At 41.8% G+C, this 23,886-nt stretch overlaps 1 protein-coding gene across 3 annotated transcripts in view; it reads left to right on the top strand.

The window, feature by feature from the left end:
* The window catches only part of TBC1D4 (TBC1 domain family member 4), a 99,704-nt gene extending 96,949 nt beyond the window's left edge, over positions 1–2,755 (top strand). For all 3 annotated transcript variants that reach the window (XM_059493379.1, XM_059493380.1, XM_059493381.1), the window contains one exon: positions 514–2,755. In XM_059493379.1, the coding sequence (XP_059349362.1) occupies positions 514–741 (228 nt within the window). In that variant the 3' untranslated portion in view covers positions 742–2,755. The remainder of the gene's footprint in view (positions 1–513) is intronic.
* Positions 2,756–23,886: the final 21,131 nt, after the last annotated feature.

The raw sequence follows: 23,886 nt of genomic DNA, 5'->3' as shown, positions 1-23,886 counted from the left end.
TGCTGCTGCTGTGGTACAGGGTTTCTTTGACTAGTCAGAGGAAGCTGTAGATTTTTAATTGGAGAATAGGGAACACAGTCTGCTTCTAGACTTAATGTTGAGCTTCTCCTTCCCTCCAGTCTCTTCATCCTAACTTACTTTATCACAGAGGGTTCCCTTTGTTCCATCTCTGTCAGACAGGTCACGTCTTCCAGTGCTACTTCAGCTGCTGATTTCCTTTTTCTCCCTTCGGCTCCAGTTCCTTGTTACTCTCAGCTGTCCCTTGCTTGCTGCAACTTGTATGTCTCCTTCCCTCTGTAAAGCTTGGAGAAGTTCTTCAGATTGATCGGGTCACTATGAGGAGATTTTGTGTATGATACACAGAGTGCATTCCTTGCATTGTCTGCCTACACAGATGTCTTTTAGAAGTAGCTACATAAAAACATCATAATTTTAATATTATGATACTATATAATAATAGTGAAAGAAAACTATTCAGAATGTATGAATTTATTATAATGTTATTGTTTGCAGGTTGCTCATGCTAAAATTCAGAGTCTGGAAGCCAGCCTGGAGACTGTTTTGACACGAGAGAATAAAATGAAGACTGCAATTCAGTCCCTGGAACAGGAGAAGATAACATATCAAAAGACTCTTGAGCAGATAGTGAAGTATTTGCCAGCAGAAGTGTTGTCTGACTGTGAACTGCTCCTGAAGGAAGTAAACTACAACCCAAATAATAAAATATGGAGTAAGCCATAAACCAGGGTTTTCTAGGCAGCATTTCTTCAAAAACAAAAAGGGAACGAAAAAAATGAGTATGCTGCTTTCAATAGCTACTTAGCAATAGGCAATGGTATTACCCAAAAATAGTGCTGGGACACTCATAGCTACAGATGGGCCATCAAGTGTCAGAATGCAAATTCAGGCTATAAATTTTTTATGATTATGTAAATAAATCACAAGGGGGAAATAAAGGATTCTCACATGTAATTATGATGAGTAGATGTATATTTAGAGTTGACCTAAAGGAAAGGAGAAATTGGAGTAGACAAAGATAATGGTGATCTGCAAATTCACTTTGGATGTGCTTGTCTTGTAGTGAAATGAGGATAATGTGTCTTTATATATATGTATATTGAATATGTTGAATAATACTTGAAGAAAAAAGAAAAGAGAATGTAATTTTCCCTCCAAAAAGCAGCATGTTTCACATCTTCTGTGGAAAACCTGTGTGAACTCATGCGTGCCTCTCTTTTAATTCTACTGACATTGTGAGCACAGACCAATAAGCAGAACCAGTACAGTGACATGGTTTGCACAGAGGGAGCTGTAGTGCCACCCGCTGCCTGGGCTGCAGCAGTCAGCAGTGCAATTCCAGGTGCATGTTGGAACTGGAAACGAGCAAGCATCGCATCATAGCTCTGCCTCCATTGCCCAGAGCTAAGGAATCGTGTCTGCAAAGGCAAGAGCTAGCCGTGACTGCCACTTCCTTCCTGGCCTGTTTGCTTCCACCTGCCCTGGGTGTGATGGTCAATGGAGAAAAAGGAAGCACAACAGTGGGATGGGATTTATCCTGATGTTAATTTTCCACCCGAGACTTGTCTGTTGTAAGAGTTAGGTGTGTCAGGGGCTCTCATTTAACCAAAGAAATGCTGCAAGAAGCCTTGTCTAATTGGGTTGGGATGTAGAAAGCTGTTTTAAATTTTGTTTGAGAAGAAAATTGAGGTAGGTTGCAGGAAGTTAAGTGTGAGTGCACAAGAGAGGACCAAGCAAGTCTCAGATACTATGTACCTTTCAGTTTTCACATATACAGTGGCTATACATTTCAACGGGGATCCTGAAGTACAGGCACAGTTTTAATAACACTTGCCAGGCTATTCCTGTTTTAATACTACTTTGTGGTCTTTTTTTTTAAACATGAATTTGTGTGTTCTGGACAAAAGGTGGGATAAACTCTGATCATTTCAAGGGAGAAATTATGTTTATAGAGATATAAAAAGTTGCATATAGATTTGAAAATGTTTTTGAGTGGAATTTTTGAGAAAGCTTAGACAAATGTGAAATAGACAAGTATTTTGGAGTGCATGTCTGAACCCTTAATTGCATTTTACTGTGGCTCACATTATCCCTTTCTGTTTATACTGTATTTCAGGAAACACTTACTCGTTTTAGTAAGAAAACCAATTAAGCAAAGTGCCAAATACAGCAGTGTCTTTTCACATCAGATTGTCCAGTTTAGAAAGCAAGGACTGACTACCACTGCTTTCTAAGTATTATGCTTTATGTTACCATAAAAGTGAGAAACAGCAGTGCTTACTTGCTGCACACTGCTGTGGAACTCAGGGGCTTCGGCTCTCCTGGGTTTTTTGTTGTTTTTTTTTTTTACTTCCATGATGTTTTATTTGATTAAAGATACTGATTTACTTAACAGTCTCTCTTTTTACATTTGGGGTGAAAGGTCTTAACACTGTGTATAAAATTATGTGGAATCTGTCTAGATATTTTAAGAATGTCGTATTGTACTAGATGGGGAAATGCCAAGTGAAAAAGCAGTTCTTTGCAGTTTGGTTCAGAGTGAGTTTTAGCTGATGTGTACATAAAAATCTAATCCCAGGAACTGCAGCAGCGTCTGTTACAAAGAACCAAGATTATTCAGATACATCTTTTTTTTTTAAAGATGCACTGAATGAGCTTTATCCTCTGTTTCACTTTAAATTTTTTTCATGTAATGCCTGAAGAAATTCCAATAAATGTCATTGCTGCATTTCCCATAGCCTCTGGCTAGTTTTATTTTTCTACCCGTCAAGTACCAATCTCATTCTCAATAGTATCATTCACAAAAAATATGGAAAGGGTCTGGCTTTAGTTTCTAGTTGTGGGGAAGAAAACCTGCAGGATTTGTAAAAGTACACAGAGTACAAGGATAGATATTCTTCTTGGGGATAATAATCTTACATTGTTCTTAACTGAAGATGAATTTCTAAAGGTTTTTTTTTCTTTAACAGTTCAGTTAGTATATATGCATGTTGAGAATAGTAATTTGATTAACTTTGTGTATCTAGCTTTGAAGGGGAGGAGGGTGAAACAACACACGGGAATAAACTACAGAAGTAGAACCACAGTGGGGTGAGTTCCTCATGGCAACAGGACACTTCTGATAATGTTTGTGTGTTGAACCCAAGAGCCTTGTAACTGGGCATCTCTAGGCCATGGAGCTTGAAGTCTGCACTCAAGCAGGCATCCTCCAGCCCGTCTTCTGATGAGTAACCAGCAAGATCATCTAGAAGACTGAACTGAATGTGTGTTTGGTATAAACAGCTTTGTGGAGGGGTGGAATGTAAGAGAATAGTGCAGAAGGCAATCTCACACCTGAGGAGTTGCAGCTGCACTAATCACCAAAGATTAGGAACAGCCCTGCCCTTAACAGGCCACAGCTGTGTCCAATGAAGAGTGCTACAAAAGAGTGGGGTAGCTGGGTGAGGGGAGAGCAGGAGTTTGTTGGCTGTGCTGTGAAGAGGGTTGGAGTTGGTTGTGCTGTTAAGAAAAAGGAATCTGTGCTGCAAGGAGCTGCTCATGAGAAGGTGTGGGAATTTTGCAGTAAGATGGCAACACAGCTTTACAGTTGTTTTGTGCAGCTTGTGAGGAGGGAGGTCTTAAGGTGCAGTGGGTCAGAGGCAGAGCTTCAAAGATAATTGCTTGGGAGAAGGGGCATTTCCAGGGATCAGAAAACTTGTTTTTCTATTTCTGTATCTTGTTTTTCTGATGGGAAAAAAGTTTTCAGAACAAAGCTATTGTTCTCTCTGAGCTAAGAACAATAGAGCTCTCAATTTTTTCTCTCAACTTCTGGAGAACTCACTCTTGAGGGAAAAGTATCTGCTGTTTTCAGGAACAGGCGACTCAGACTGCTTTCTGCTGGTAGAGGACTTGTTTTGAAGTCTGGGAACACATATGTCCTAGCTTGCAAACTGGCTGGTAAGTGAAGAGTATCACTTGGCAGCAATAGAGCTGAAATAAGTCAGTCTGGTAAGCAGGGCTAATGTAGGAGACTGGTATTCCCTTCTTTGATGGATGGAAAACCTGGCCAGAAAGTTGTCGGGATTTTTTTCTTCTCCTACAAAGTAGAGTATTTATTTCTCTCTATGAAAGAGGAATGTTTATTTAAGGTGCCTGAAAGTTGCATTTGTTCAGTTTCATTAAAAAAAAAAATCAGATTTTACAGTAAATCAGCCTTACTTGAAATCACAAATCTAGTTAATCTTAAGTGGTTTGATTGTGCCCTCTTCAACATGACACTTCCCAGCTCAGTATCACTACAGGAAAGCTGAACAATTTGTAACGTACAAAAGAATTTCAGCAGTTTATCCAAGAATTTGATATTACTACTGTGATCCAGGGAGTCTGCATCTGGACACTTAATGTAAACCTGAAACCACATAGGTATTAGTGTGAATAGCTTTTTCTGGGCTGAGGTGAATAACCCCAGGCAGTGTTAACAGTGATTGTCCAGTCTGTCTTTGTAGTCATAGACTGGTGTTGACAGGCATGTGCAGGCTGTAGCATGTCAAGATTTATGCCAGGCTATACCATCCTTTAGAAGAATTGTAATTGATTCTGTATTTCTGTGCTTCATCTTTTACTGGCAGTGTTAGCCCTTTAATTTAACCTATACTTTTCCTTCCTCAGTCTTTCTAGTGACTAGAAAAAACCAAAATTTAATGCTCTTTTCAAAAAAAGACATACCCAATGTTTAGCTATATCCTTGCTCCAGTGTGCAAGAGAGAGTTTATATGCCTAAAGTTTAACATGTTAGCTCTCTCTGTCTCAAAGTGTATTACCGCGACCTGTGTGGGTCGCAGTTGGTGAGAGAGAGACGGTGAATCTTGTATCTTGATCAGAAGGCTGAATTTATTAATATATGATATAATACATTATAATTATACTAAAAAGAATATAGAGAGAGGTTTGCAGAGCAGCTAGCTAAGCTGAGAAGAGATAGAAAAAGAACCCACAACAAAGTTGTGGCCAAGGACTCAGTCCCCTGGCTTGAACTGGTGATTGGCTCTTAATTATAAACATAGAAAATGAGCCAATCAAGGTGAATCCTATTGCATTCCACAGCAGCTGATAATAATTGTTTACCTTCTCTTCGGGGGCCTCTGGCTCCCGAAGACACAGAAATATGAAAGGAAGGATTTCTGTGGAGAAATGTCTGCGACAAAAGTGTGTTGAGCTATGCAGTAAGACTAAAAAGCTGGGCAGTGAAGCAAAGATTATGGTGTGACTGAGCAGCTGACAGGTTGTGTGCTGACTGGCTTGCTGTGTAGTAGAATCTGCATAGATTGGCACTTGATCTGTTTGGTTTTAATTTAATGTAGACCTTAACTGTGGACCAAAGGAAGGAGCTGGCAGTGCTCCTTTACCAAAATTGTTCTCTTGGTGTTTTCTTTGAGTTGAGAAGTCTTCCAGTCCTTAACTGTTCTCTTCAGAGCTCTTGCTCAGCAGCCACCTTTAACAAGAAGTTTGGGAATTTTTGTTTGTAGTCTTACCATTAAAAAAAACTTCTAGAACTTATCCAGATTCTTTCTGTGCTCAGATTGCAGCACTCAAGTCTTCACTCTGATAAAGGAAAGTAAGAAGGTTTTTTATTATATAGGTTTTGTTTTCAATGAGAGTGTGTGCTGAGAGATGACAGAAGTGCCATATGTCATTTCTTGCTGGAACTTGCTGGGAGAAAGTGTTCCATGCCTGATGCACCCTAGAGCATGGCTGGCCCTTTTGCTGTCATGGCCCTTTTGCTGCTGGCTCAAATTGAACTTGCCATCAAACCCATAGATCACTTTCTGCACGACTGCTCTGTGGCCTCTCATCCCCCAGTTTGTACACAAGACCAGAATTGCCCCATCCTAGGTAGACAATACAGGACTTGCTCTTGTTAAATTCATTCAGTCAGTCATTGCCCAGCTCTGTAGTCTATCCAGAGGTCCTTTTATCCTTGAGGAAACCCACAGCTCCTCCTAATTTGATACCAGCAGCAGACAGGGGGACTAGAGATTCCCTGGGGGACAGTGTGAGGTGCAGATCCAGGTGCAGAACCAGCCCCAGTGACACCACAGTGAAACCATAGTGACACCAAAGCCTGGCTTGCTAAACACCCAGCAGCCTGTGAAGGCTCTGGGCAGGCAGGCCACCGCTCCATGCTGCATGTTTGGGCTCCTTGCAGCAGGTGAGGCCAAGCCTGGCCTGTGCACTGTGTGCCCATTTGTCCCGTGTAATTTGTGCTCCCAAATGCTCTCTTCCAGTTTAGTGTTACGTGCTGGGACAGCACTGGCATGCAAACCAAACTGCAGAAAGTAGATGAGGATGAGATGTCCTTTGTGCACACCTGATTCTAATTCAAACTGCTGCTGTGGGCAGGCCCCAAGTGCCAGCCAGTGCTCCTTTGGTACTGCTCCTGCAGGATACAGGACTGGTTCTGTGTGGAGCTGCTGGGCTCTCTGCATTATCCTCTGCAGCACTCAGTAAAGGGTGGGCTTTTTTTCCCCTCCAGTGCTACAAAAGAACATATGCCTGCATTTTTTAAAAATGATCATTCTCCTAAAGCTGATGTTCTGGAAGAAATCATAGTTATTAGCTTTGTGCTTGACTATTGCCCACGAGGTGTCACTGTTGGTTTGTACATGCAGCTCAGTTTTTGTGGCAGTTTGGTGGCTGCTGTGGCTCTTCCTTTAGAGAGGAGGATGAACTTGGCCCTCTGTCTAATGAAACATGGTGCTCTATTTGCATGCTGTTTGTAATAAAGTGTCATGTTCGTGGTCAAAAACTTTATTATAATGAGAGGACTTACTAAATGACATATAGGGCTTTCTCAGAAATCAATGTCTTGCAGTGTTCAATCTTCACTCTCATGTAAGAGAATTATGGAAGCACTTCACCCTTAAACAGGCATATATTTTTCTCAGCAATCTGATCCAAGGTGTCATCTTTTCCACTGTTCTGTTTGAGCAGAATTTGTGTTTCTTGAAAGCAACATCGAGTTGATCTGGTCTAACTGCTGTCTGATTTCACACATAACCTGTTTTTTTTCTTTTTAAAACAAGGCTTCCTTGCAATAAGCTTCCCCATGTCTACTAAATCTCAACTAATCGGTTATTTTTTCCTAGTTTTCTTTTAATTATCTTACTGGTTTTAGTGATTAAAAGGAAGGTGGGGGATTGGCTCCTAATTTTCCTAGATCTACAGAGAAAACATGATTTGCTCCTTCCATTTTCCAGTTAACACATTTTACCTCCAAGGCCATTGCTTTCATAGTGAGCACTGTGTTTGCCCTGAAATGTGAGGACATGTTCAGATAATGTGATGTTACAACCACCCAGACACAGCTGTTCCCAAATGCATCTGGATACCAAGCACAAGACATGTCTACCTCCCAACCAGAGCCCAAATGCTCAGGTAATTATGGCATCAGCAATTCCCTGGGGACCACTGGGCACAAGCAAAAAAGATCACCGCTCTTCTACAATGTGTTTGCTTTTCTAAAAGCACCGAATTATAGACGGGCCTAATGGGTTGAAGGTGCTTAAAGCAGGGCCAGTGCACTTCATGTGCAATATACCATCGTTTGAAAAGCTATCACATTGTGGAAACATCATTCAAGTGCTAATTTAAATAATACTAACATCTGAAACGAAGGCATGTTCTGACATTTATAGGTTTAATGTCTATTTCTGCACTCTACCAAAATAGATGGGCTGTGGGTGGTTCTATGATTATTGCTGTGCATTAGCAAGACAAAAATCGTGTAGGCAGCTGCTATTATGCCTGAGTAAATATAGATGAGGGAGAATCTATAGAGTAATTTTTTGATGTCACATGTTTATTTAAGATATAATTAGGAACAGCATTAACTTCAGCAGTGCTTAAGGCTTTGGAGAGGGAGAGAGTATCTTAAAAATTCAGTGACCAATATGCCTCCGTGCTGCATAGCCTGGGGTCCTGGTAGCAGGCATGGGGTTGCACAGTTCTGGGAGCAGTGATTCCCTCCAGCCCTTTGCCTACTGAGCAGTCACAGCTATTGAGGCTGGATGCATTGTTAAGCATCATCCTGACCAAAATGTGAGACCTTTGTATCCTCTTCTGTTGCAGCGATCCTGAAAACTTCGGAGGGCTTTGATAGGCTAAAATGGGTATTTTTGCACTGACTTTTGGAATTGCATGTTGTGGAAGGAGGAAAGGCAGCAGTTCTTTTGAAAGAACATAATTTTATCATGTTTTGCCTTAGACAAGTAAAAGCTATATCATTCCTACTCTAAATGGGAAGGGAAACAAGGAATGCTGAGCTCACAGTGGCATAACTGCATTTAGTAGTTTATATTCTTGGCAGGAGGATAGGATCTTTTTTTCCCTTTAGGCCAGCTGGCCCCCGCATGTGTAGCCACCATAGTCCTGTTTGCATTCTTCACAAAGAGTGACCCTTCTGACCATTTCCTTGACTTGTGATTGATGTTCTTATCAACATCAACCTGCTGGAAAAACATAGTATCTAAGCTCTTGTGTCTTCCTAAAAAATGTATTTCCATCAGCTCAATGGACAGTAACATGGCTTTCCATCTTCCTTTTGTGGAAAGGCAGAGAGCCTTGTCTGGCTGTTCCTTGGGGTTAGTTTGCATGCTCCTGCAGAAATTGTGCATAGGCATTAAAAGGTCCAGAGTTTGGATCTTGGTAACACTCTTAGCAAATGAAGGTGTTGGGTTTTTTATTTCTAGCTGTCTCTCAGTAGAAGACAGCCTGATGTAGCTAAACAGCCCTGGAGGAAACTTCAGCTGAGGGGGCTGGAGATGTGTAAAGTGGTTGTGTGTGGGAGGGCAGGAAGAAATGGAATTAAGGTAGGAAATCATAAAGGAGATGTGACAAACACTTGTTCTTTTATAGCAGCTTGTTTATACCAAAGCTTATGATACTATGTCACTTTTTGAGGAATTCTGGCTTCTTGGCATTTGTCCTACTTACCGATTACAAAAAGTACATATTTTTCCTAGCACCACCTGAAAAGATTATAGCATCCTGGAGAGCCAAAGCACTCAAATGGTGCAAAGCTGCTAAGAGAAGAACACTTGATTTAGGAAACTAAATCAATATTTAGGAAATATTTATTTGTGATGTAACAGAGCCTAGACAGATGCTACAACACAAATCTTGTAAGATGGCAAAAGATGCACACAGTCCCAAAAATTTACCATTAAATCAAAGAGCTGGGAAGAGCAGCATCAGCCCAGAGTAATTATGGTCAGTTTAGGCAGATGTACAACTGTATTATATGTGCCTGTAGAGGTGGGATGATTTGATTTAACATTCATCAAGCTTTTTGGGCAACAGTGACTTTTTAGAGACACCTCCAAAGAGTAAATCTTACTCATCTAATTTTGATGTCCACCTTATCCTGTCCATGATGAGTCCTAAAATATTTACTCCTTCCTTCTCTCCCATCCACTGCAAATAGCAGCAAGAAAAGTATAGGTGCAGCACCTCTTTTCACAGCCTCTATATAATAGCCTAATGGTTAGCACAATTGTTAAGGAAACAAAAATAATGGTTTCTGGTCAAAAATGCATCTTGGAAAAAATTCCAGCAGTGGAAACATAACACGGACAGCTTCCATAGCCTCTTTCTTTGTTTGTTCTTATTCAAATCATGAGCAGGATTGAACCCTCAAAGGATCTCAAGTACTGACCCTCCCACCCCCCTGCCCCCCCATTTCTGACATGCTTTGAGGGAAATTATAATGAACATGCTATTAAACAAAACATGAACCCTCAGGCTGTCGAGGCTGTGGCAGATCCTCTGCTCCTTTGAGGGTGCTCCCTCCCCTGTGTGAGCTTCAGTCCTGACAGGACTTTCCAGTCCATTCTTGCTCCCAGACTCAAAAGCTGGGATCTCTAGTCACCACATTGGGGAGGGCAGGAAAATGAGAAGAGGGAAGTGTGATGCTGTCACTGTCTCTCCACACATGCCAAAGCTGCTGTTCTTCAACTGCAATGTCGCCTGAGCTAGAATTTTCAGGAGGGTTTATATTTCTTTTTATTTTCTTCCTTTTCTTTCCCTTCATCTTAGGGGAGTCTGAGTGTGAAGAGAGTCTCAGTGTAAACCTCTGAACACAGAAATAAACTGTAGTCCATCCTGTGTGCAATAGGAAAATGAATAGCCATAAAACCTTGCCTGGAGCCGGAGTGAAAGGTGAAGGAGGATTTGCTGCTGCCTGGGGCTGCAGGGGAAGGAGAAGGATTTGCTTCTGCTGCTGCCTCAAGTAGGTAGAGCATCCTGGAGTTTAGGGCCTGCTTCCGTGTATCTGTCATGAAATAAGTGTGTGCTTGATCACTATCCGTAGTGTGTGCGCAGCAGCAAACCACTCAAACACAGCTAAAAGTGTAATGGCCCAGAGGCAGGAAAGGGAAAGAAGAAACAAGAGAAGGAGGGAACACATACTGCAGGAGAGGACGAGGGCTGGGATTGCATTGGGCATGTGAGGAGAAACCCATGCCACTTTTCTTTGCCTGCTGGAGGTGCCTGTCCCCATAAGGTTTGGAGTCACAAAGTGGGTTGGGATATCTGGCTAGAGCTCTGCCAGCAACGCTCTCCAAGCTGTAAACATGTCAAGTTATAATGTTTACTGCCCTTTCACAGTAAGGATGTAGGGAGGAGAAAGCACCTACCAACAAAATCCTTTGTAGACCTAAAGCTAACTGATGGCACCCACAATCACAGCTCCCCACGAACAGTGTTCCTTTTCCACAGGAAACAAGTCACACATGAAGTTTTGCCACAAACACAAAGTCACTGTAACACTGAAAACATTTTCCTCTTCCCAAAGAGCAAGTTCAGCAAGTTCACTTAAAACTTCTGAAGTCATGAAAAGGAAGAGGTGAGCTTCTGAACAAAGATCCAGTGCACAAAATCCCTGCATCTCTTCAGCTTGGCCTCTGACCTGCAGGTGAAGAGGAGCTCTTGTTTTGAGAAAATCCAAATGCCAAGTCAGGCAGTTAGAGCACACAACCTCCTTGGCATTAGCTTTTTTATAACCCTCCAGATGTAACAGCACCCTTACAGTCTGATTGTTGAACTTTTATTTTTTCTTTAATGTCAGAATATACATTCGTCTGAGCATGTAAATGAAAAATATAATTTCATTACAGAGGAATCAAGGATGTGTAGCATATTTCTTTGATTTTGTAGGGTCAATAAAACTTGTGTACTGAAAGTAGCTTCCTTTAGTCGTCGTTTTTCAGAAGCTTTTATTACTCCCTTTGCCTTCACATGAAAAGCCACACATAGTCATGGCTATTAAACCATGTAGGATTAACTGAGCTTGCAAAGGTTTGGGATGTTGAGCTCTCTGCAAAGTCTGCTACCTAAGCATTTAAGCACTTTTCTCATTTACATAATCTAATTGTTACATTCATTGAAACATATTCTCTCTTCCAAATCCTACATCTGATCTCCACTAGGTAAATGTCAGAGCAATTAGATAGAAGTGCATTAGGTACAGATGGGAGGAAAAAGAAGATCACCAGTTTCTCAGCAGCAGGGTTTGCAGCCCTTTAACCACAGTGCAGAGCTGATGTGATCACCAATCCTATCTCCTTATTCAGTTTTGCCCCTAACAGCCATGGGAATAAAGAAATGTCAGTAAAAGTAACTGTTTCAGTCAATTCTTTCCTGACCACAGCTTGCACTAAAAGCTTTATTTTCTCTGTGCTCTGCATGCTGGAGGGAAAGACAGAAGGAAGCCAGGTAGCTCACAGAGAGCACGATTCACCACAGCTGTGGCAGGGAGGGATAAGGAGCAGAGCATCAGGCTGAGACAGAGATGAGCCAGGCAATTGAGATGTGATGCAAACTTCAGAGAAAACAAGACCGTGTCGATGTGCCCTCCCTGTCTGCCTCCTATCCCCTGCTCCTTCTGCTGCAGCCCTGAAACCTGAAGTGAAGGGGCAGATGAGCTGCTCCACAGAGGAGTGAGGGCAGCAAAGGCAAAATGGGCTCTTTAGGGCTTGAGGAACCCTCCTCAGCTTTCCTCTGCTCTTTCACCAGCTCTTTGCAGCCCTCTGATGATGGCTGAGATAGGCTGTGGAGCAGGAATGTGGCTCTAAGGAAAAGGAGCACAGGTACTGAGGGCTCAGGGAGAAGTTTTGGGGAGGGCACTTGCCATTGATATGGGAAACAGGCAGGAGGCATCTGGAAACATTAAGGCTTGAGAGAGGAGAGCAACCTTTCTTTAAGAAAATGGATGGGGGAAGCAAAAAACAGAATTGAGGGAGCCTACCTGTGGGTCATGGAAGACATATCAAACAGGACAGCAGTGTTTCCCAGATGAGGGCTGTGCAGTGCCCTCACTGGAGTGTGAAGTTCAATGGGCTGTGCTACTAGTAAAAATAAATAGGGGGGGGGGGGGGGAAAGAATGAAAAATATGCTCATATCTGATAGATGTCAGTAGTCTTGCACGATGGAGTACTTGATGATGGTGATAAAAACATCTCATGCTCTTTTTGTAAAACCCTCGACTGTGAGAGAACTTGATAGGAAACAGTCAAAACTGTTGGTTTTAATTTGTCTCTATCACCCAAAAAGAAAAATAATGTCACAATCAAACAACAAACTGATAATAAAAAAAAAAACCCAAAACAAAACTAAAAACCAACGAAACAAAAAAAAATCTCAAGAATTTCACTCATTCCTCTAACAAAGAGAGCTACATGTAATTGCTGCTAGATTTTGGAGACTGAAAAGACTAATGAATCCAAACCCCAGGCTTTGTACATTTGTAAATTTGTACAATATACACAATAATAAAATTGTATAGAAATTTTTGGTTAATCTTTGAAGATTAATTAACCACAGGGCTGTAGTGCCTAATTTTTATCACCTTGATTTCCAGATAAATACTTTCCAGGGATTCCTGCTGACTAGAGTTACCCATACAACCTGGGGTTGGTCCTGTGTAGTCATGAGCTGTTGCTTCAATACTGCCCCTGAGGTTTTCCTTAGAAACTGATGACTGGGAGCTAATGTTAATGGGAAATCATTTTAGAGTATTAAGCCATGACTCAACTTTCTTAAATCCAAAGGAGATTTGGTGTATGTGAAGAATGATTGCTGCTAAGAGCAGGATTGAAAGGGAAGTACTGTATTAAATACATGCTTCATAAAATGCTTAATAGAATATATACTTATTAAAGTAGATAGTGGAAGAGAATAGAAAGAGAATTTCTCACCTGAAATAGTTAGGTAGGACTGGAAATCTTGGCTGTGTCTTGGATGTCCTTCACTGCTGCAAAGAGAAAGTCTCATCTCAAAGGAGGTGGGTTAGAAGACATTTTTTGTCCACATTTACCCCAAACTGTTTAGGCACGTATTTGAGTATTTCTGCAGGAGGGGAAGAGTGGGAGAACTTCAGAGGATAATCCTGGCTTTATGTTGTCTTTCAAGTAGTTTGGTCTAAGACTAGAATTACTCCCTGGAGAGACCTCTCTTGTTTCACTGACTTTTGAAGAAGTGCTCAATTAATTGGTGTGCCTAACTTAGTTGGGTAAACCTAGGCCTAAACTATGGGATTTCCCTGTTGGTGCAATTGTGCCATGCTGTGTTGTGGCTGCTGAACTCTTTGTGGTTTTGGGAGTCCCTCTCAGAACCCTGGTGGCTGTGATGGAGGCCTCTGTGTCAGAGGCCTTCTGCAGCTGCTGGTTCTCCTCAGTTCTCCCTGACAATGGTGGTTTTTAGTTCTGAGTGGTTTTACACCACCCAGGGAAAAGTAACAGATCTCACCGAAAACCCTTAGATTTCCAAATGAAAGGAATGTAAGTACAAGAAGTATTAACAAAATCCTGCTCACCAGGGTTAAATCTCTCCTGCTGTCAAGGAATCTCTCTGAATAGCAGAATTTACCTGTGCTATTCAACACAGCTGGAAACAACAGGGTAAATATTGCATAAGGATGAATTCCAATATGTTATGCAGATCTTTTTAAAGGTATCTGCTGTATTAGTACCAGTTATTTAAACAAGAAGCTTTTCCCCTGGATTCTGAAAACAGCATAACAAAAATAAAATTTGTTTTAATTTTATTTTTTTGCATATGTATGTGTAACTTCAATCATGTTTCTGTATTTCAGGGCTGAAATATAATCATAAAAGTTAACACAGCTCTTCAGATTGTTCTTCTTTCTGTAAGCATGGCTTCATAATGGAGATTTAGTGGGCTGTAAACAGGATGTCATATGGTGCTCTCTGTCAAAAATTAATGATGGCAATGAAGATTAAATTATTCTTCCGTGAAAATACAGCACATATGCAGGGAGATGTTTGCAAGCAGGCTTAAAATAGTCCATTCCCTGAGGACAGCCTGGGAGTTTACTGGCTGCTCCCTGTTCCTTGTGAGAGTCCGGGTCTACCACAAAGAGGAGCTGTGTTTAATTCCTGCAAAACCCTGGGACACAAAGGGAGGCTTTTGTTTCTCTGCCTTCCAGGTGGAAGCTGTAGTCCGTGGAGCCTGGATAATGTGATACTCAGCTACCTGCAGTGTGCTCCCAGCGCTCCAATTTGCACTGCTGGCCTCCATTTGCTGCCCTCCCTTGTCAGAGCTCAGAGCGTTTCGGTCTGTGAGGATTCATTGTCAATCTGACTCTGCATGTTGAGCTGGGTGGAGAGAGGGGGAGAAGGGATTTTCCACAAATGGAATCCAAAAACCTGCAGCATGTCTGTATGAAAAAGGTTTCCATTCCATCATCTGCTCCTGATTTTTTTCCCCTAGATGCAGCACTAACATGTCAGTGGGAGAAGAAAATATTACATTTTCTGAGACAGGTTTGTCCTGATGCTGGCTAGCATGGATAGCTTGATGTGCCAAGCAAAGCTGTTTCCTGTGAGGCACGGTTTTCTGTAAATGCAGCTCTCAGGAAGCCTGTGGGGCTGCTTTCTATTTCATTTGTTGGCAGTAGATGGCTGTCTGCCTCTGCAGAGCCTCAGACCAAGCCAGAGTATTCCCCAAGCTGCCTGCTTCTACACTCCCTGAACCTGTTTTCCATATTACCACTCAGTAAAGATGTAAATATTAAGCAGAAGATTTCATGCCTTCCACAAGGGCACAGCTTTCTCAGTGAATTCATTCCTGGTACTGGGGAGAAAATTAGGAAACTACATCTTGGAGAGAAGACGTCATTGTGACCTTTCTTTCCCTTGTGAAAAAACTACCACCAATATTTCAGCTCAATGATCTTTGTCTTCTCACAGCTTCAGCAGTTACTAGTTAGGAACCTGAAATGCATCAGGTTTGGGGATTTTTACATTTTTTAATGTTTTGGTTTTTTCTTAGCCTTTTGAGCTGTCTTGATTTATTTTTTTATTCCCATCATTTATGTCCTGTGTGTCTTCTCATGTGAATCCCCTTGTGAGTAGATCTTTATAGCTGCATAATCCTTTGAGCCACCTAGCCCTGGGAAAACACATCTTTCCCCCTTGTTTTTGAAGCCTGTTGTCTGTGTTCACGTATGCTTAGAATTTATGAGACAATAAAAGTGAAAGAGGGGGGAAATAAGGTGACTGTGGGACTGACTCCATCCCCTGGCACAGGGAACACAGTCCTTTGTGGCAGGAGGCAGCTCATTTCAAACAGGTACTGTGCTGGACCTTTGACACATATGGATGTAAACTGAGTCACACCTGACACTTCAACTCTCCCTTGAAGTTTTGTCTCTACAGCAAAGCAAAAATATATCTGATATGTAAAAACCAACCAGTCCCATCTCTGCTCCTTCAACTGCTTACATATTTCATGGGGAAATTTACTCCCCTTAGAGACTTAGTCTCTCAGTAAGCAGTGAATTTTGTTACTGTTGCTCAGGAACTAGCTGAACAACATAAATTATTCTGGTAAAGCAACCAGAGTGCAAGCATACCTTTCTGATTTGAGCTGTTAGAGATTATCAACACTGGCTCCTGTTTTGGGGCAGAGGTGACTTTTTGTTCCATAGGCAAGGGAACCTGGCAGGTCTTCTCAGTTTTGCCTTTCAAGTGGGGAGATGTGTGGCACTTTCAATGTTGCTCAGGATGCAGGTGTTTGCACTGCCTCCTGGATTTTCCAGGCCATCGAAGTCAGTTCTGAAATGTGGTTAAATCAAATTTTATATGGGGAGTGGTGTATTTAATGAGATTTTTTTCTTCTCAGAAAAGTAGTAGATTTTACTTGATATGCTGAGATGTGATCCTTGGCTCTTCCAGTTGTTTTGGGGAAACCGGTAACTGGGATGTAGCCACCTAGCAGGGATTGTCTAGAAGAGAGGGTGAGAGCAGAATAACCCCCTGTGCCTCTGTGGCCATTGTCCAATGCACTGTGTACTCCTATGCTGTGTGATGGGCAGCTGCCTGCACCCATTTTCAATCTCCATCATATATACACTTCAACATTTTCCTATTCTGGTCACTCTGTTGAGATCTCTGCCATGGTTCCAAAGTCTGCATTTTGCATCTCTGGATTTAGCACAGCGGGTTTTATTATATCCAGCGAGCTGTATGACCATTTTTGTGTCTGTGAATGCAGGTAAGGTCTAAACCACCTTCCCAAGAGAATCCCCTCAGCCCTGGCGTGGATCAAGGATTTGCCACCTGCTCTGTAAATCCAAGTCTGCAGCTGCTTTCATAGCCCAGAGATGAGTATCTGTGGGCCTGGGACAGAGACCAGACATGTGGGCAGCCTATGGAGAGGGAATGGCAACATGCTCCAAATGGCAGAGCGAGGTGGAGATGTCTGCCATGAGTTACTGCAAGGCTGCCTTCACATGTTGTTTGGTCTGCTGTGGGCAAGGAAAAGAGATGGTCAGAGCAGTCATTTGTAGATCACACCTGCTGTCCAGGCCCTCTGTTTACAGCTGTGGTATTTCTCATCAAAAACAAAGCTTGTGGAGAGTGATTCTTGTGTGGCTGGGAGAGGTCCTTTGCTTTGAATTCCATCCAATGTAGAGTGCTTGTCCAGGCATCCCTTTACCACAGCTGCCTATTTTTCAGTAGGATGGACTCTTTGAATAATGTATTGGCACTTCTTGTAGTGTCTGTCACAGGTATTAAGTGCAGGCAGTGACAAAGGTAGATACTGAACTGCATTTTCAGATAACTCATCTGTATTTCTTCATCCATCCTGTGAATTAACTTGGGTTTACAGAATGAATGCTTCCAGGGATGGTGACTCCACCTCCCTGGTGGCAGGGCACCCATTCTAATGCTTAACCACTCTTTCAGTGAGGGAATTTCTCCTCACATCCAATCTCAACCTCCTCTGGCCCAACCTGAGGTTGTTTCCTCTCATCCTTTGCCTGGGAGAACAGACTGATGCCCACCTGGTTACACACTCTCCTTTCAGGCAGTTGTAGAGAGGGACCAGGTCTCCCCTGAGCCTCCTTCTTGCCCCAGAAGCCCCAGGAATTGTCTTTAAGCCTCAAAATAGAAGACCAGCTGAAGTTTTAGAAATGCTACCTTGTTTTGCTCTAGCTGCAAAACTGCTCAAGGAGCACAGTTTAAGGGGTGGTATAGCCACTGCTCACACTGGCCTCAGGATGCAGGTGTTTGCACTGCCTCCTGGATTTTCCAGGCCATCAAAGTCAGTTCTGAAATGTGATTAAATCAAACCCCATTTTATTTAATAAGTAATTTTCCTTCTGGCTTAAGTCAATTAAGTGGTCATTTCTAGATTTCTTTAAAAAATCCCCCTGGAATTTGGCCAAGGAAAGCCAAATTCTGGTATTAGCCATACTAGAAGGTAAAGACTTTGCCCCTAAGCAATGTGCAGCTCAGCTGAATCTAAAAATGCTGTTTTGTACTCCTTGACTGAACAAGTATACGTAGTGTTTTCAAATAAACTATATTCTTCTTGGACATGGCTATCAGTGAAATTGAATCCTAACTACTGCTACAAATGTGGCCCACCTTGAAGGGAGAGTAGCAGAAAATATGAAATTTGTTGCTGGCAACATAACAACTGTGATTGCAACAGAAGCAGCTCTGGAAAGACTGCTGTCCTTCATGTACCGAGAGGAAAAACAGAGGTGAAAACAGTCAAGAGTGAATGACCATCATTAAATTTCTGTGGAAACAAATAGATAAATAGAGCCCTCTGTAAGGGTAGCAATGAACATAAATAGGGAATAATGTTGTCTCATTGTAGACAGTGTTCCCACATATGACAAGAACAACTCTTGAAATTATTGAGAGGTTGTGTGTATATTTTGGGAAATTTACAGCTATTATCTGTGTATTTCAAATAAGCCAACAAATGGATGGTTATCTGAATAAAGCATCCAACTTTTGTCTTCTATTTGATCTTTCTAGCCATATGAGTAAGCCAGTCAACATCAGAGGCTATCTCAAGCCTAGGAGAAAGTAGCTGAGTGGAGATATTATCTTTCTTCTCTGACTTATCTCAGAGAAAAAGCCCATGAATAATTTCATGACTTTCTGACACAGTGGACTGCAAATACCTACACAGTGGAAAACATCTCACTGCTGCTGTATATTTTCTTTTTTTTTCCCAAGTTCTTCATTGAAGAAAAATTGAAATATGTTTTTCCTCAATCCTGTCTCTTCCCCTAGTTCACTGAAGGAATCTTTTTCTGGATACCTGTTTTCAATAAATTAAACTCTGTGTATTCAGTTGCAGTATAGAAAGGCACATCAGCTGGGACATCAGAATTAATAACCTCTACTCTTTGTATCTATGGTGGTCTCAGAAAAGTACAAAGGCAGATAAATATATCTCTTCTCATCAGTACAGGCTATATTTGGAAGATCTCATGTGATGTAGATTTCCATTGTTTAATCGTTCCAGAAAAAAAAAAAAAACCACAACACAACAAAAACAACCAAAAACCCCCCTTACAAGTTCTCAACCCCTGAAACAATGACAGAAAATCATGGTGTCCCCCTGTGTCTGTGGGTCAATGTGTCCTTTGGGAAATTAGAGGTACCTTTGTGCAGCATTTACAAGATTACTGTGGAACTAAATGAGCGCTCTCTTTCCCATCTGAGTTGCTCTTGAACCTCAATGAACCTGATGTAATCACCAGCTCTGTGTGTAGGGCAGCAGAGGCTGTCTAACAAACTAGGGAGTCCGTGCTGTTGAGACAGAAAATGGGCAGCAGGAAATATCAAAGGGAAACGGACCATAAGGATGGAGTCTGGAATGCAACTGGCTGGTCTTGCTTACTCTGTTTCTCAGGTTGTGCAGAAGAAATGAAAGGTGTGGGCTTTTTTTTTTCCCCCACAAAGCTTGCTCACAAAAAGGGGCATCCCCTTGTAGTGGGGACTCTCTAAAATCTCCTTCTCATTATTCTGGAGTGGGCGGGAGGCATGGCTGGTGTATTGTGTCCTTTTTCTTTTCAATACTGCAGTTTCATTCACCCCCTCTACCCCTGGAAAAGCCTAGATAAGTGTGATTGATTACCTGCTTGGTTCTGCAGCAATTTATCTCATTCAAAATGCTAATTTGGACCTATTCATGCCCAGGTGAGAGAGAATAATTTTAAAGGCTTATTTAAAATCCTCCATCAGTTCCTAAGTTCTTTATTAGCATGGAGGGAGTATATTAAATAAACTCGAGGTTTTCCCCTGAGCATCAGGGTGTCACACTGTGTCAGGCCCATGAGATACATCATGGGTGCTGTGACAAGGATGGGCATCTGAAACACAGGTTCGCACTTGTGTGAGGCCCAGTGAGGACACAGTGCTGTAGTTCACTGCAGACCTTATCCAAAGTCCATGACTTTGGGTATCCAAAGAACTCTATGTCACCATTAGTCCTGAATTTGAATTTTTTTTGAAGTTCAGCTCAAAGAAGAGCAAAGTGACAAAAAATATCCCATTTCACTGGAGAAACAGCCATCACCTTGTTGGATATATGGATGTTTTTAATTTATTTAAGAATCACAAGTAAGACTTCTCTTTATTACTAAATCATTGGTAATGAAAATAAGTCTGGAAAAGCTGGATCCATTACACATTTCTTTGTGTTTCTCTTCATTGGTTAAGATTTCAATTCCTGAGTATTCAACAGTTCATTCAAAAGGTGAGTCTAAATGTAGTTCATATTCTGGACTGCATTTTTGTTTGATGATTACATCAAGTCTCATAAATATTGTGTACAAACACCAAAGAGAATGTTAATTTCTAAAGTGACTGTATAATTATCTTGGGGTTGTTAGGAAGGAGTTAAAATATTTTAAACATCTGAATTAGAAAAAATTAATCCCACTCTCATGATGTGATTGCCAATCATCATAATAACATCCAGATTTTTTTGGACTCCACAGCTATTTATAGATGAGGTCGGTATTGTTATCCCTGATTAAGCTGAGAAACCCAGGGTAGAGCAAAGGAACTGGCCCAGCATCACTCAACCAGTGATGGAAGTGACAAGAACAAAGTCCAGATCCCCTTCATCCCAACCCAGTGAACTTTACAGAGGCCATTAAATGTCAATATCCTCATTTTTTGAAGGGCAGAAACTGACCCTAAGCAGAATGGAAAGGCATGGGACCTCTGTCCTAGCTGGCATCCCAAAACAGGATCCCTCACCTGGGGCATCACCTTCCCAGCTCAGACTCTGGGCATCCTTCCGTTCCTCGTGCTGTTATTCTTCCTGATTTCTACATAGTCTGTTCTGGTATTTGTAAAAAAAAAAAAAACCAAAAAGGGGAAAAAACCCACAACCCTCGGTTTTCTTTTCTGAATTGCAACCAGACCATTATGCTGAGCTGAACATTTCTGAATTGAAGCAAGTCCAACTGCAGTGGCCTTGCCATAGGCACACCCTAATTAACAGCAAAAATTTCCATATGTTCCACCCTTCACACAGACGTGACTGCTCTGTGACCCAAATGCTCTCATTTGTCTCGTGCAGGAGAGTTTTCACACTGGGGGCCACTTTGACTTGTGTCATTGCCTACATCTGCTTACCTTTCAGGTGCTTTTATCTTTTTCTGTCAAGCCTCTGTGGCTATTTTCAAAGGCATTTAGTAGCTGCTTTCAAAGGCTTGCTTCACCAAGTATTTTTAACCTCACTGCCTGTTTCCTCTTGCTTCATCTCACCGTAAAGTTATGATGTTGAATTTGTGACATGGCAATTATTTAGTGACAGACTGGCACCATAAAGAAGAATTATGGTGACTTCACTGAATAACCAAGCAAAAGTAGCCCAGTTCTGGGTAGAGAAAGTTCTTTTTTAAGAAAACATTAATATCTTCAAAACAATGGGAGTCAAATAGTTAAAGTCAAATATTTAAAGTCAACTTGCTAGCTGCATGAACAAGTCCTGTTATCTCTCTCCTAGTAAGCAAAGCCTTCCACTGATGCACAGTAGATTTTTGAGAAACATTCAAACCCTGGAAACCCTCATAATGCTAATTTTTAGTTTACACTTATGTATTTGGATTTCTTTCTTTTTTTTTACTGGGCAAGGATGGGTCTTTAAGCCTTTTGCTTGAGCCTTGCATTGCTGCTGTTATAACTATTAGTGCTCTATTGTATGTATGGGGAAAGAAGTGTTCATGGGACTTTTTGGAGCAATGAAATAATGAGGTTTTGCCTCCAGCTGCCCTGAACCATCTAAACAAAAAAAGTGAAGCTTGAGTGAGGCTGGAAATAAACTCTCCTGTGGTAGTTCTGTACTTGGAACTTCAAATGCAGGCAGTTAATGATACTTACTATTTGCTCAGGTTTTTTAGCCAATTTCTCCTTTTTCTGACCACAGCACTGGTGGGACCACTCTAGTGTGGGAACAAGCTTGGTCCTTCTCCCCCTCTCTTTCATGAAGGCATTGAACATTGGGGCAGCCTCTGAAATACCCAGGCTTGTGACAAGATATGGCCTGTACAATGTCCTAAATAAATAACCAACAGGAAAGAACAAGACCTGATAGTATTGTTTTTGTAAACATATGCAGTGAAAAAATCACACCAAAGCAGTGGATTCTTGTGACTGGACTTCTACAGCAGAAATTCATCACTTTTGTAGCTCTTGTGTTTCTGGCCAATAATAGCTGTTCCTGCCTTGAAGAAAATTGCTATGATATATTTATTTCCCCTTCCAGGTGCTAGTGATAGCTGTGTCTTATGGCTTTTGTGGGATGGTATTTTCTGACACTGCCTCGCGTATTTTTGGAGCAAGTTGGAAACACCGTGGGCATCCAAGCCAGACTGGTATTCCTTAAGGGGAGTATTTTGTCTTTCCAAAAGATCTATTTCCATCTCAGCTGTGGAGCCATCGGGGGTTAATAGGGTATTTCATGGGTCTCAAGCCAGCCCTCTGCAACAGGAATGAATTCACTCTGATCCTGTTCGTGTTAAACCCTATGCAAATACAACATTAGACATTTCTCTCCACCTGACTATGTACCACCTATCTTTATTTTTTGCTAACTCCCCAAAGCCCTAATTTGCAGTGCTGGTATGAAAAATCTGACAGGAACATATGACAGGTGTGGCCAATCTCTCCCCTCAGATGTAAGAAAGACAGTTAATAACCTTTTTAGCAGGATGAGACAAAGAGCCTGTATATATCATCTCTATGTATTAATATGCTACATATGTGGCCTATCCACTGCATCTGTCTAGGGAAAACAGAGGTTTCTGATGTTGCTGTAGGCTGCTATTTTCACAGTGCAGCTGAAGAACGTGTTGGTGCCATCTTAGCCAGTTAGGTCAATCAGTCACCTGAAACACGTCTGTGCCCCAAACCATTCAGGCATCCCAGCTAACAGGAACACACCCTCCATCATAATTCGAATTTGGGTTTCAAAAAGAGGATATAAAGAGATTCTTCATGTTGCAGATTCTCTTAATTGTCTGTGTGTTTGGGGGAAAACCCAAATTTTTAGTATTTAAAACAGTTACTAATTGCAGCTTTTTTTCTTACAACTTATATTTATCACAGATATTTCCTAGGTATATTCTAAGGCATTTTAATGGACTGTGTACTCACTGACCTATCCTGAAAGACCTTCGTAAGGCTGCAGAGCTGCACTGGGGTTAGTCAGCATCGGCCAAAGGGAAGGCAGATTCTTGTGAATGCAGATCCAGAGACGTTTGGCAGTGATCTCTCCGTGTTAAAAATAAGGTAAGATGCCCGTCTCAGCCTCCTTTTAGGGTAATACAACACTCAGAGACAACCTGGACACAGCAGATGTTTAGCATCAGCCTCTGAACTGCTGCAACAGAGGTGGGACAGGATTGTGCCGGTGCTGCATCCATCAAATTCCTTTGTCTTTCTTCTTTCCAAGGATCTGGCAAGAAGTGCAACAGAGTGAAAAAAAAAAAAAAAAAACAACGTTGCACTCAAGGATCACAAAGCCAAACTACAAGTCAGACTTAGCTAGATATCCAAAAATACTAGCTTACAAATGAGAATGGAAACACTCCCCAAACAGAGTTCAACATTTTTGGCAGCCTGGCTTGGCCCAGGGCTGTCGATACCTCGGATCCACAGAAGTCAGTGGTAGGGGCTGTGTCTGTGTGTGCTCCCTGAGCAGCCCACAGGTTTGCTGCAAATCCTCCCTCCCAAGGCTCAGCTGCAGAGCCATGGGGCCATGGCATGCTAATCAGTTCCTGGGATCCACTGGCCAGGAGAGGCAAAGCCGTGTGCAGTCTGTTATCCTGCCTAAATATCCGTGGCAAGATAAAACAAACACTTTATAATGATAACAGTTATTTGATTCCCCCAATGTAATTGTGCTACAAGAACATATTTATTACGTGGCTGCCTGGTTTCTGAGGGCAGTGCAACAAAACCTTGGCATGGCAGAGGCTCTGCATTTGTCAGCAATTTGCCAGGCTTTCCCACTGAGGGCTAATTTTGGGAGAAAGCGAGAGCAGTGCC

This window comes from Ammospiza nelsoni, chromosome 2, assembly GCF_027579445.1.
Source record: "Ammospiza nelsoni isolate bAmmNel1 chromosome 2, bAmmNel1.pri, whole genome shotgun sequence".
NCBI lineage: Eukaryota > Metazoa > Chordata > Aves > Passeriformes > Passerellidae > Ammospiza > Ammospiza nelsoni.
Note: the sequence above shows the minus strand (reverse complement) of the source record. Positions and strands in the feature narration are given on the sequence as shown.